The following is a 12572-nucleotide window of genomic DNA, read 5'->3' as shown; positions in this document are numbered from 1 at the left end:
CGCCTCCCTGTTTTCCCGCTTTCCTACCTTTTAATCCGGCACAGGAGCTGGCGATGGGCCAGCATCCCTTCAGCAGCCCTGAGGGGCCAGTTCAGCAGAGCACTCAGCCCCACTCTGCACCAGGCAGCCCTTCTGCAGTAGATCCGGCCTCACTCCAGAGCAAAAGACTAGCAGTGGCCTCCTACACCTTCTGGCCAGGACGGGCCACATCGGCCCACCGGCCATGGCCACACACTGTGACTCGAGACCAGATGACCAGCTGGCCAGATTCAGATTCGTCCAGCTGGCTACACTGGCTGCATCTTCTCCTTTCTGAACCATCCATTCATTCATTCATTCATTCAAGTGTTTATTGCTCACACACCGTGTACCAGGCAGAGTCCTACTGTCTTGTGTGCCGGGGAGACATGTTACCGTTCCTCTCGTGTCTGTGCCCCGGCGTGCAGTGGCTGGGTTGTGTGGTAGGTGTGTTTGATTGTCTCCATTTTAAGCAAAACTATTTTCCAAAGTGGAGGTACCAATCTACTTTTCCAAGAACAGGGTGGAAACAGAAGTGGGCCAGAAATAAACCCAACAAAGTCATTGTCGGACATGTAGGAGACGGGGAGAGACCACAAGCGAACAAACTCCTACACAGAAAAGGCAGCAGGTCACGCTGAGCTCTGGTAAGAAATCTAAATTTGTTTCCGAGTTTTTCAATTTACGTAAATAGATTTATGCAGTACTTGTCATCACATAATGGGCTACGCTGTTTCACTCAAGATTATGTTTTTCAGATCTAGCCATAATAATGTATTTCATTCATCCTAGTTGCTGAATATTCAGCACAGAAATACGTGTGTATATAGTATATATAGTACATCTCCATATAGCTATTATATATGTGTATATATAGTATGTACTGGGCACGTAGGTTGTTTCCAACTGTGACTTTTTGTAACAACAGATGCAGCAGTAACAACGCTATTCCACGTGATACCCAGAGATGGGACCGCTGCGGCGGAAGGACCCCACATTTTCAGTGTTGCTGCTCCCTCTTGTGGCTGATGCGCTGAATTACACCAGGTCCCGTTTCCCTATATCTTTACAATCCTTGACACCCTCAGGCTTTTCCGCTTTTGTCCCTGACACTCTTACTACTGCTAAGCCCTCCTTACAGCTCTCATACACTGCCGGCAAAACCCCAGGTGTGTGCCCAGTGCCAGGTGAGCCGACAACTCCGAGGAAGGGTTGGGTCTCCCTCCTCAGCCTGGGCAGGGGAGAGGGGCGTGTTCACTTGCTCTCTCCGTCCCCAGCCCAGTGCTTCTCACACAGGAAGGTTCTTGTCCAGCTCTACCCCTAATTCAGTAAACTTTCCAGCCTCAGTCTCCCAGTCGGTGGCCCCAAATGTTGCACAACCAACACAGCGTGTGTGCATGTGCGTGTGCGTGTGTGTGTGCGTGTGTGTGTGTGTGTTGGGAGGGAGCCTGAATTTGTAGCATTTGCCAGTTTTCACAGTGTAAATACTTCCATGTGGCTGATGGCGAGCTACTGATGGGCATCACTGAACACAGAGCCGGAAAGAGATGTGTCCAATCAGCGGTGCTGGGAGCTGGGTGGCAGCCCCACACACCGCAAGCTCACTCTTGGTGGCCGCCCTGTCCCTAGTCCTGCACACTGGGCAGCAGTAACGCCTCCCTGTGCTTCTGTCCAAGGAGACAGTCACTCCTGGTGCCAAAGCCAAGCACATCCCAGACCAGGGAGGGAAGGACCTAGAATCTGGGGAAAGGAGTAGGAAACCCCACCGCACACACCCTACCCCCGGGGGTCTCGCTCCTTCTCTTGTCCGTCCCACCATCTCCAGGAAAGACAAAGACTCGACACCTGGGGCGCTCCCACTGGGGGCCCCACAAGTCTCCCTCCATGTTGAGGCCCTGGAGTGAGAAGTGATGCCATAGGGCAGTTAGTCCCACATCCCGCCAACAGGTCACCACTGCAGACCCCAGCCGTCCCCGTGATGGAGAATTAGCAGAAGACCACAGCAACACCAAGCAGTCCCCACAGCACCTAGGACTTGTCACCCAGCTGACCCAGCACGTGCTGCAGGTGAGTCTTTCCTGGAACTGGGATCTGGCCCTGGACCCCACGGCTGCTGGTTGGTCTAAGACTCTCTCTGGTTTTAAGCATCCCCTCCCCTCCATCTCAGCACCCGAGATTCCCACCTAGGGTGAGAGTGATGAGGGAATGAGGGCGCCCCTGTGAGAGCGCACCTGTGGCTAATGATTGCTCAGATCCATCCCACCTGCCTTCACTAATCAGGTCCCTGTAAGATGGGTGTGTCCTCTAAGCGGGGTGTTTGCCTGAGGTGTTTCCTAGAAACTTGGGGTCAGCCGTCCAGTTCCAGCTGAGCTGCTTCAGACTGGATAGGCCCACCCAGCCCTGCTCTGGGCCTGCGCGAGTGTGAAAACTCCACCCTCGGGTGGTGCTGAGGGTCTTCAGCTTGAAAGGGCAGAGCCCATGGCTTAGTCACGCCTGCGCAGAGCCGCGCGGTCACGTCACCATTTCCCCATCACCTTTCCCTGGGCTCCCCGGGCCTCGGACCACCCTGCTGCTTTAGTCTTCACCCCTTAAACACCCCAGCCCCGGGCCTCCAGGGAAGGAGAAGTGAAGACTACCCTCTGCTCTCCTCACTTGGTGGCCTGCCAGTGCGTTCAGGGTGCTTAGCTAGACCTCGCCCACCTGCGGCCCCGGGTCCTCAGACAAAACCTGAAGGGTCTCAGATTATAATTCTAACATAAATTCCCTGGTCTGGATGGAAATCAATTACCATTAGCTAAAGGGAAGAGTCCACTTCTCCATGACAGAAAAGGTGACAGTGGGGGGGGGGGGTCTTTATTGAAGATTTCTTGAGAAATGGTCTTTCCAGGGGACAGTCCAGTATTTGCATCAGGCTCTCCCAAACTTCCAGGCTCACCCTGTCCTCTCTACTGCCATCCTCTGGACTCTACTGGGTGAGGGCTCCAGGGACTGGGACCTGCAGATGCAAACAGCCAGCTGCCACCAGGACCAGCACGAGGCCAGTGCGGTGACCAGACCCCCAGCTGCTGATAAGCCTCATCCGACTGGGCTTAAAGTGGAGGGGAGAGATCACAAGTGAGAACACAGGCAGCTCCCTCTGGGCTGGCCACTGTGGGGAGGGGACTAAGGATGGGTACAGAAGTTCCTCCTTCCAACCAGCCACGTGGAGGGCGGGGTCCACCAGGATGAGTGAGATTAACCCCAAGACTACAGAATTCTGTCCCTGGTGTGGAAAAGAAATCAAGAATTTCCAAGGGACCCAGTAGCTGGGACCCAGAAATTGGATGCCTGTGGGCACGGATGCAGGCTGATGAGTCTAGTCCCTCAATAACAAGCTCCCAATCTGCTCCCTTGTAAAGGATGGTCATACCCAACTGAAATGTGGCCCAACTACCGCAAAACTGTTGTTTTGACATTTCGTCGCTGGAGGGCTCCACAGACCGCTAAATGCCATCCAGGCGCAAGGGTTGCCGCACAAGCCGTGTCCGCCAAGGGGCGTGAGAGCTGAGCGCTGGAAGGGGCTCGGGGTCCTCCCTGTGCTGCGATGGGGTGGAGAGGAGTCCAATCCTAGGGGGACTGTCTTACCAGCTTACAAGCGGTCTTTACCCCAAGGGCTCAGAAAGTGAAAGTTCAGGGTAACAGGAGCTTTATTCCATGAGCTAATGTGGGACCAGCAAAAAAAATTATTTTTAATTAAAAAAGGAGGTAGATTAGGGGCGTCTGTCCCCAAGTCTTCCTGCCCTGGGAGTCCTGTAAGAATCCAGCTGGCGCCCGCTGCTAGATTTTCAAAAACCACTTGGGGAGGCGGGGTGTCTACTTCTGGAGCAGCGACCCCAAGGGCTCCACAGACCCGCTCCCCAGCCGAGATGGTGAAAATTGTTTTATATGTATTTATAATAATGTTTACATATATGTATTTACGTTTACAATTATATATTTATAGAATATATATTTGTTTATAGTTATATACTTACAGTAATATATTTATGTTAATATTAATATATGAATATATTAATGTTTATAATTATTATATGAAATATATTTGTGTTTATTATTTGTATGTTAATTTTTAAATTTATATGTGTAAATTTTATAAAATATAGTCTTTATATATACATATTGATAGTCTTTATATATATTTACAGTGCATATATGTGTATTTAAAGTCTCTGGCAACCGACTTAAGGGCATACTAAAAATATTATTCAAGAAAATATTCTAAAATGTAGCAAGATCAGTGAGTCTGCAGCATTTGAACAATGTCCTTTTCCTTCCTCCCCGCTCCAGCCCAACATGATGGCAACTTCACTCCAAGTAGGTGCTGCCAAGAACACAGGGCACCCTCTCCACCCAGCTCCGAGTCCAGGCAGCATCTTCCTGAGAGGGCCAGCCCATCAGCATTTCTCATCCCACCCCCACCCCGCAGCTGCCTGGTGCCAAGGCTAAGCTCCAGGTAAGTCGGACAAGAGGCGGGGGCTCTCTCCTGCTGAGGCTTCACTTGTGACACACAGACTCTGCCTTGGCCGGGCACACCCTTGGCCGGGCTCATTTGTAAAGTGGAGATTCCATGCTGGGAGAAGCAAGCCGAGATCAAAGGCCCCCTGATCACCGCCCCCTCCCCAAACACGGTTGTTATTCAGAGAGAGGACACCACTGTCCCTGCCCAGCCCAGAGCCGGGGCTCAGGGTTTGCCCAGGGAGAGAGGCAGGGCAAAATGAAGAGTGCTGAGCCCTTCCCAAATGAGCTGATTTTATTTGCAACAGAATGTGAGGAAGTTCAAAACAAGAGGGCCTGTGGTAAAGAGCAATGAAGAAGAAACTGGTAGCTTCCTAGGACTAAGCTGAGCTACAGGCTTGTCGGTTTACCAGAGAGCACCAGGGCAAGACACAGCTCAAAAGGGAGCAGAGCACACCTCAGACACCGGCCTCGAAAGCTGTCCTTGCCAGTGAGCCTCACTGGATCAGTCTGTGAAGCAACCCAGGGACACACAGAAAACAACAGTTGGACAGTATATTTACATGTGACCACATCAGTACTCACATTAAATGCCGGTGGTCTAAACACGCTAATTTAAAGTAGAGATTATCTGATTAAATAAAAATCAAGACTCAACTACATCCTGGCTATATGCATTCTACTTTAAATAAAAAGATATAAGTAGGTTAAAAATAAAGTGATAGAAAAAGATACACCATGCTAACGTTAATCAAATAACATAAAAATCTATTTCAGAGCAAAGAATATCGCCAGGTACAGAAGTGGTCATTTTGTAACAACAAAGGAACCAATTCATCTAAAGGATATAATGTTTAGGTAGAGCTATTCGTTGGGTATGTGAAAAAAATTTAATAAAGTGAACAATATTAAGAGAAATTTTCAAATTTCACTACAGAGTGAATTTGATTTTAAAAATGTTTGCTCTCAGTGGAAAAAAATTATAAAATTCATTGCCCCAAATCAGAAATAAATATCCAAAACAAACAGTAATGATTTTTAACAGAATTTGAGTTTGTAACTTTGGCCAGCTTTAAAACAGCTGGATTCTCACACTAAAAAGCAAAACAATTTGGATGGAAAGATGACAAAAAATTATTTCAGTTATGGAAATTTGTTAGAAAATTATGAGGAAAATGCTGTAAAAAAAGATACAAAAAGTGAAAGATTTTTCAATTGAGCCTCAAAACAATTGCCCACAGAATACAAGGCCTTTCCAACAAAAGAGAAAATGGATGGATTCAAAACTTGAAAGTCTGCAAGTACCTCTCTTCAGCTTTAGTTGAGTCATGTAATATGAGACCCTGCCCAGTTAATATTTTGAATACCTTTTGTCTCAAAGGACATCCAGACCTATGAAGAAACGTTGCCAATTCATGAGTTAAAATATCAAACTTGTGGCATAGATCCTTTAAACCTTTTACGTTTATCAAAGAAGAATTTCAGCTAAATGTAAAAAAAATTCGTTTTTGTCCCAACCAACAACACTGTTCTACCTACGTTAGGTCAGGACTCCAGATTTAATTTGATTATAAAACCAGAGATGGATATTTCCTTTATTGCTTTATTCCACTCTCTGGTACAGCTTTTAAAAATTTGTGTTTAGTTTTTATAGCAGACTTTATGAAAAGCATCATGAATAGATACAGTTGTTAAAATCACTCAGGATGTATGTGCAAAGGATAGAAGTCATCACTACTTCATGGAACCGTTGAAGGAAATAGAAGGCAATGCATTTAACGATCATATGCCTTTGCCAACGTTCTTTGGCTGAGTCTTGGAAATTTTACAAAGAATTACTGTAGTGTCAATTGCAATTCAAGATTTCCCTGAAACACAAGGAATATTTGTTGAATATTCAATAATCAAAGAGCCAACAAGGGCAATCTGTACTTATATTTCTCACTAATACGTACTGTGTCTGAGCTAAATTTGAATAGTCAGAAGGAAGGAAAAGCTATTTGTAACCCAACTGGCCAAGTATAAGAATTTATGTTAAAATCAGAACTTCATAATACAAATCAATAATAATGATTTTATGCATTCTTCTAACATGAGTCAATATGTCAGAGATTTTCATTGTCACTGGCTGTTATGTAATTGGTGGCAAAAACTTGAAGAATGCTTTGAAGAAAAATTTGAAGAATGCTTTGTGATATCGGTCAGTTTAGAAATGCTTTTCAAATTATGTCATACCTCTTTGAATTCGATGTGAATAACACTGAGTTGAAAACAAGAGTTAGTGCATTACTTAACTTGGAAAGACATAATTTTGAAACTGATACGCTTTTGCTTCAAGGTCGAATCATTTCTTCTAAAAAGATGAACTGGTTTTGTCCTTAACTTAAAGGAAAATGAAATTTTGGTACTGCATTCAGTTACTGGAAAACTTTTAAGTATGTTTAGAATAACTTGATATGTAAATCTATTTTTTTCAACTGTAAATGTTATTAAATCTAAAGACAGATCAGGGGAGGGTATAGCTCAAGTGGTAGAGTGCATGCACATGCCTAGCATGCATGAGGTCCTGGGTTCAATCCCCAGTATCTCCATGAAAAAAAAATAAATAAATATGTAAACCTAATTACCTCTCCCTGAAAAAAAAAAATACCTCTTAAAGACAGATCAAGTATTTCTGATGAAAAGTTAGCATGTAGTCAGTAGGGTATAGCTTAGTGGTAGAGCGTGTGCTTAGCGTGCATGAGATCCTGGGTTCAATCCCCAGTTCCTCCGTTTAAAAAAAAAAAGTTAGCATGTAAATTGAGATGTGCTATAAGTGTAAAATAGACACATTTCAAAGACCTAATGTGGAAAAAAGAATGTAAAATATTGTTACCAAGTACAAATTCGTTCTGCTCACCCAAGGACAGGCCAATAAATCAGGAAATGAGGTGTTGGGGCAAGGAATAGCAACTTTATTCAGAAAGTGGGCAGACAGAGAAGAAGGCCAACTAATGTACTACGAAAAACAGGAGGGGGTGACTTTGTTGCAAACTTCTCGGTGTTGGAATCCTTTGTTCTTGCAGCTGTCCATGTGGGTCAGGCCATGGTGTCCCTGTAAACCTCCAACAAAACAAATGTGACTTTCTATTCTGCAATTTTTCATCTTTCTATGAATGCAAAAGTGTTAATACCCTAAAGGTCAGAGCCTTGACAATAGGCTGTCCTGTATACTTCAGGCTTCAGGCAACATTCTTTTACAAAAGGTGCAGAACCAGCCTAGTAAACAGAGCACTGGGTTAAAGCTAAAGGAACAGATCTAGTATGGAGTCAGATTTGTCCTTTTCTCTTACAGTATCTCAACAACCTTTACATTGAATACATATTGAAATGTTACTATTTTGAACATATTGGCTTAAAATAAATTTATCATTTAAATTAATTTCACATTACTTTTTTTAATGTGGCTACTGGAAATTTTTAATTTTTCTGACAAAGGGAACAATAAAATGAAAAAGTAACCTACAGAATGAAAGAAAATATTTGCAAATGATGTATCTGATAAGGGATTAATATCCAAAATATGTAAGGAACTCATACAACTCAATAGCAAAAAAAACAACTCAATTAAAAATTGGGCAAACACCCAAGATAGACATTTTTCCAAAGAAGACATACAAATAGCCAACAGGTCTATGAAAAGATGCTCAACATCACTAATCATCGAGAAAATGTAAATCAAAATCACAATGAGATATCACCTCGCACCTGTGAGGATGGCTATTACCAGAAAGTCAAAAGATAATAAGTGCTGGCAAGTATATGGAGAAAGGGGGATACCAGTCCACTGTCAGTGGGAATGTAAATTGGTGCAGCCATTACGGAAAACAGCATGGAGGGTCCTCAAAACAGGAAAAATGGAATTATCATATGATCCCACAATCCCACTTCTTGGTATAGAGCCAAATGAAATGAAATCACTATCTCAAAGTGATATCTGTCCTCCCATGTGCACTGCAGCATTATTTACGGTAACCAGGAGATGGTTACTAGTCTAAGTGTCCTTGGACAGATGAATGAAAAAATGTGAAATCCTGCCATTTGTAATAACATGGATGAACGTGGAGAACATTATGCTGAATGAAATAAACCAGGCACAGAAAGACAAACATTGCGTGAGCTCACTTACTTGTGAACTCTTAACAAACAAACAAAGCAAAACTCACAATAACAGAGCAGAAAGGAGGGGAGGAAAGGGGGAGATATTGATCAAAGGACACAAACTTCCAGTTATAAGAGGAATAAGTTCTCAAGACCTAAGGTACAGCACTCTGACTATAGTTAGTAATGTATTGTACACTTGAAGTGTGCTATGAGGGGTCTCAAGTGTTCTCACTACACACACAAAATGGCAACTGAGGTGACTGACAGGTTAATTAGCTTGATTATAGTCATTATTTCACAATGTACACCTGTATCAAACATTTACGCTGTACACCTTAAACACACAACTTTTATTTCTCACTCATACCTCAATCAAGCTGAGGGGGGAAAAACATAACATCTGTGATTCACATTATACTTCTTCTGGACAGCACTGAACTGGACTTGGGACCACAGAATTCTGCCCAGGAGGTCAAGACCCTGGACTCCCAACCAGCTGCAAGCCTCCCGCCCTGTGGCCCCAGACTGACCGGGTTACTGGGAGAATCAAATGGGTTGATGTATGCATAAAGCGTAAAGGAGGCTCGGCACTCAGCAAGCGCTATCTAAGCGTTAGCTATGATCCCTGTGATTAGATTACTGGCCAAGATTTCTAAAAATATAGCTCAGCAGAGCAGCGCACCAAGGAGAGGAACTGCTCCGCCTAGATTGAAATTCTCACAACACCCGTAAGAGATCAAACTGTGACGGGATGTCTAATGCGGCTGTGACTAGAGGGAGGAGAGGGAGGCGCTCCTCTGGGTGCAAAATTTAAGCGGGAGCACCAAAAACCCCAGGATTCAGGACACCTTACATCCGGGTGTAATATTGTATTAAATGCAAATCAACGTCCCCGAACCCACGATGAGCAAACTCCCTTAACGGTTAAGACAGGAGCGGTACTGATGATTTTTCCTGTCCCAGGCTCCGCCGGGTGGCTCAGACCTGCCTCCGTGGCCTCGAGCCAGCCCTACCGGCGACCCCCATCTCTCAGTACAGGACGAAGCGATTCTGGCCGTGCCGCTGCAGGGACAGCGGGGCCTCGTCTTCTCGCCGCGGCGGAGCGCCCCCCCCCCCCCCCCCGATGGCGGGAACTGGGCCGCGCGGCGCCTGCTGGGAGCTCCCAGGCTGCCCCGCGGCCCTTCCCGCCAGGCCCCGCGGCCCTTCCCGCCAAGCCCTGCGGCCGCGTCCCCAGAGCCGCCACAGTAGCCGTTGCCGACCCCCCGGGCCTCAGCGCTGCCCGCCCGCCCAGACACGCCGCCATGGGCTTTCCCTGGTACAGCATCAACTATAGTCCTCACGTCTCCAACGTCAGTAGTTCCCTGGACGTCCTGGTGATCGTTTTGTACTTCATGTTGGTCCTGGTCGTCGGGCTGTGGGTACGTGCGGCCCAGCGCGGGGTACCCAGCGCGGGGTGAGGGTGGGTGGGCCCAGGACACCAGGCGGGTTCGACCCACCCCACCCCCGCCTGTCGCCTGGTCCCCACCTCGCATCTCTCATCCCTCTTATCCCCGCCCGTGCCGGTGCGCAGCCCTCAGCCGAGGCCTCTCCACCCACCCCTCCCGGCCTGCTACTCCCCACCGAGACTAAGGGCACGTCCAGGCCCACCTTCCCTCCCCACCCCGTAAAATAAACAGGTCAGGCAGCCAGGCGCCTGCGGCCTGGAACCCAGGCCGTGTGTGATGCGCAGTCGTTGTTCTGATCATCGTGATGGTGGTGGCAGTGGTGACAGCTACCCATCATTGGACGCTAAAGTGTCTGGTCTGTCTTGAGTACCTTAAGTGCATCACGTTCTCTAGCCAAGCTGTGTATCACAGAGGAGGACACTGAGGTTCAGAGAGATCAAGTAACTGCCAGGGAATGAAGGAGTGCAGGTTTGAACCTAGGCTGTCCTATATGACTCAAGACCTTCACCACATGGCCTTGTTTGCAAGACCTCAGAGGTCATATGTAATTTAGGGCTGTAAGTGTTCCCTTTGAACCTGAATTGAGGATTTCTTTCTGAAAGCATTCATCACCCTCTGTCTGCTGAGCCCCCGCAGGGAGATCTTGGTGGTGTTGCTGGTGCTTGTCTCCCACAGGATGTTAAAGGGGAAAAAACTTACACTTGGGTTTGTTTGTTTCACCTGTTATTGGTCTCAGCCCAGAGATCTTTGAGCAAGTGGTGGATGCGTCTTCCACCTGGCAGCCTGGCTGCCGTGGTTGGCATGTTATTCCAGAAAGAGGAAAGAAAAGACAGGGACATGTTTATGACCGCCTTCTTCTGTTGACCTCCTCTCTTCCTGTCTGGTTCTTTCTTTAATGGAAAGAGAGAGTCATTTTATTCATCTTAGAATGTTGTGTAAATTCCTTTTAAAAGTTTTAACGCACCTCTACCTGCATACCACTGATGCCGTCCTTAGGAAAAGTCGGCTCTGGGCATCATAGAGTCTTGATAGACATTTAGTGAATGGATGAAATGAGACTAACTTAATGTCTCTGATTTAGAGACTTGTTCTTTGGTTTAAGGCTTTATGATGTGAGAGGACTCGGTTACAACACAGGTATCCCCCCGGAGGGCAGTCTTAAGTCTATTCCTCCCACAGAAACATGTTTGTGTCGACCAGCGGCCATTCTTGGGTTGCACTAGTCCTAGGCAACCCAGGAAACCCCCAGGACTATCTTTTGACAATCTCAAGGTCTAAGGGTCAGAGCTGGGGACCTGAGCTGAGAGCCCTGGACACGTTGTGGGGACACCATAGTAACGACAGGGTGGCTGCTCTCCTCAAGAAAGCTAGGCTTGTGTTCAGCTTTGCTGTTTCCCGAATGATCAATGCACTCACCAAACCACTCATCTCCCAGACTCTGCTGCAGACCATGGCACTGGTAAACTAACTATTTGGGGAAAGAATAAAGCCATATTACTTTCACAAGAGTGTAAAGACATGAACATGCCCATGAGTCTCACAGCTGGGACAGACTTTGGCCCTCCTCGAACTCAGCGGGCAGGGGCTTCTGTTCCTAAAAAGAATGAAGGGGAGAAGGTGTTTGGGGGGGGTCTCCGTGAAGGACATTTCCCCATAAGTGAATGTTGTCTGTCTGTCAGATCTGTGTCTTTGAAGCAGTTTGATTTCTTGGATTCCCTCCTTTTTTTTTTAAGGCTATACTGTCAAGCAGTCGTGGGACAGTCGAAGACTTCTTCCTGGCTGGCCGAAATCTACCGTGGTGGCAGGTGAGTTTGCCTCGCATGTGTGGTCCTTTAGGGGCTGTGTGTGGATTTGTTTATCACTTTAATTTGGATGTCTTATACCCCAAATAATTGGAAGTTGCTAAATCAGGAAAATCATTTCATTATTAGTCCCCTTAAGTCTTAAGTAGTTTCTTACCTGTATGTTTCCATTCAACTCAGTTTAGTTCAGTAATCATTTATGAAGTGCTGGGTATGTACAAGGCTTTGTCCTAGGTTCCGGGACCCACATAGGAGGCAGTGAGTCCTGCCCCTCAGAAGCACACAGTGTAAAATGGGGTTGGATGTGTATCCATGCATTACGGTACAGGACAGCCAGTCCCACAGGAGGCACACGGCCAGGTATGGATGAGAGGTGAGCTCAGGCTCACTGGGTGGAGTCGTGGGTAGTGCAAGATGGAAGGGTCTTCCAGAGGTGGGGCTGCAGGGATGGTGATGGAGTGTGAGGGCAGAGGGAGCAGCAGGTGCAGAAGTGTAGAGGTGGGGGGAACAGCATGATGCCAGCCGGACGGAGGGAGAGAAGCGGATGGAGGGCTGGAGACATTTCTCGTTGTGTACGTGCTTAAAGATCTTACTCATTTTACAAAGTGAGTCACCTGAGAGGAGGCCTCAGACCCTCACATGGCAGAGTCAGCTGCCTTTTTGTGGCCTG

The 12572-nt window shown here is 46.7% G+C and overlaps 1 protein-coding gene across 16 annotated transcripts in view; it reads left to right on the top strand.

The window, feature by feature from the left end:
- LOC105095281 (sodium/glucose cotransporter 1) overlaps window positions 1-12572 on the top strand; it is a 106063-nt gene that overhangs the window by 50499 nt on the left and 42992 nt on the right. For 2 of the 16 annotated variants that reach the window (XM_064481403.1, XM_064481399.1), the window contains exons 3-6: window positions 1966-2085; window positions 2948-3132; window positions 4345-4510; window positions 11834-11905. Coding sequence is in view for 4 of the 16 variants with exons in the window: in XM_031442316.2 (XP_031298176.1) it covers window positions 11284-11559; window positions 11834-11905 (348 nt within the window). In the remaining 12 variants the exon portion in view is untranslated. Of the gene's footprint in view, window positions 1-535; window positions 666-946; window positions 1206-1965; window positions 2086-2929; window positions 3133-4344; window positions 4511-9771; window positions 10074-10106; window positions 11560-11833; window positions 11906-12572 lie in introns of those variants that run through there. The other 14 variants (XM_064481400.1, XM_064481398.1, XM_064481397.1 and 11 more) reach the window with 14 other exon arrangements.

Source organism: Camelus dromedarius, chromosome 31 (genome assembly GCF_036321535.1).
Source record: "Camelus dromedarius isolate mCamDro1 chromosome 31, mCamDro1.pat, whole genome shotgun sequence".
NCBI classification, from domain to species: domain Eukaryota; kingdom Metazoa; phylum Chordata; class Mammalia; order Artiodactyla; family Camelidae; genus Camelus; species Camelus dromedarius.
This window is presented reverse-complemented; position numbering and strand designations above follow the sequence as displayed.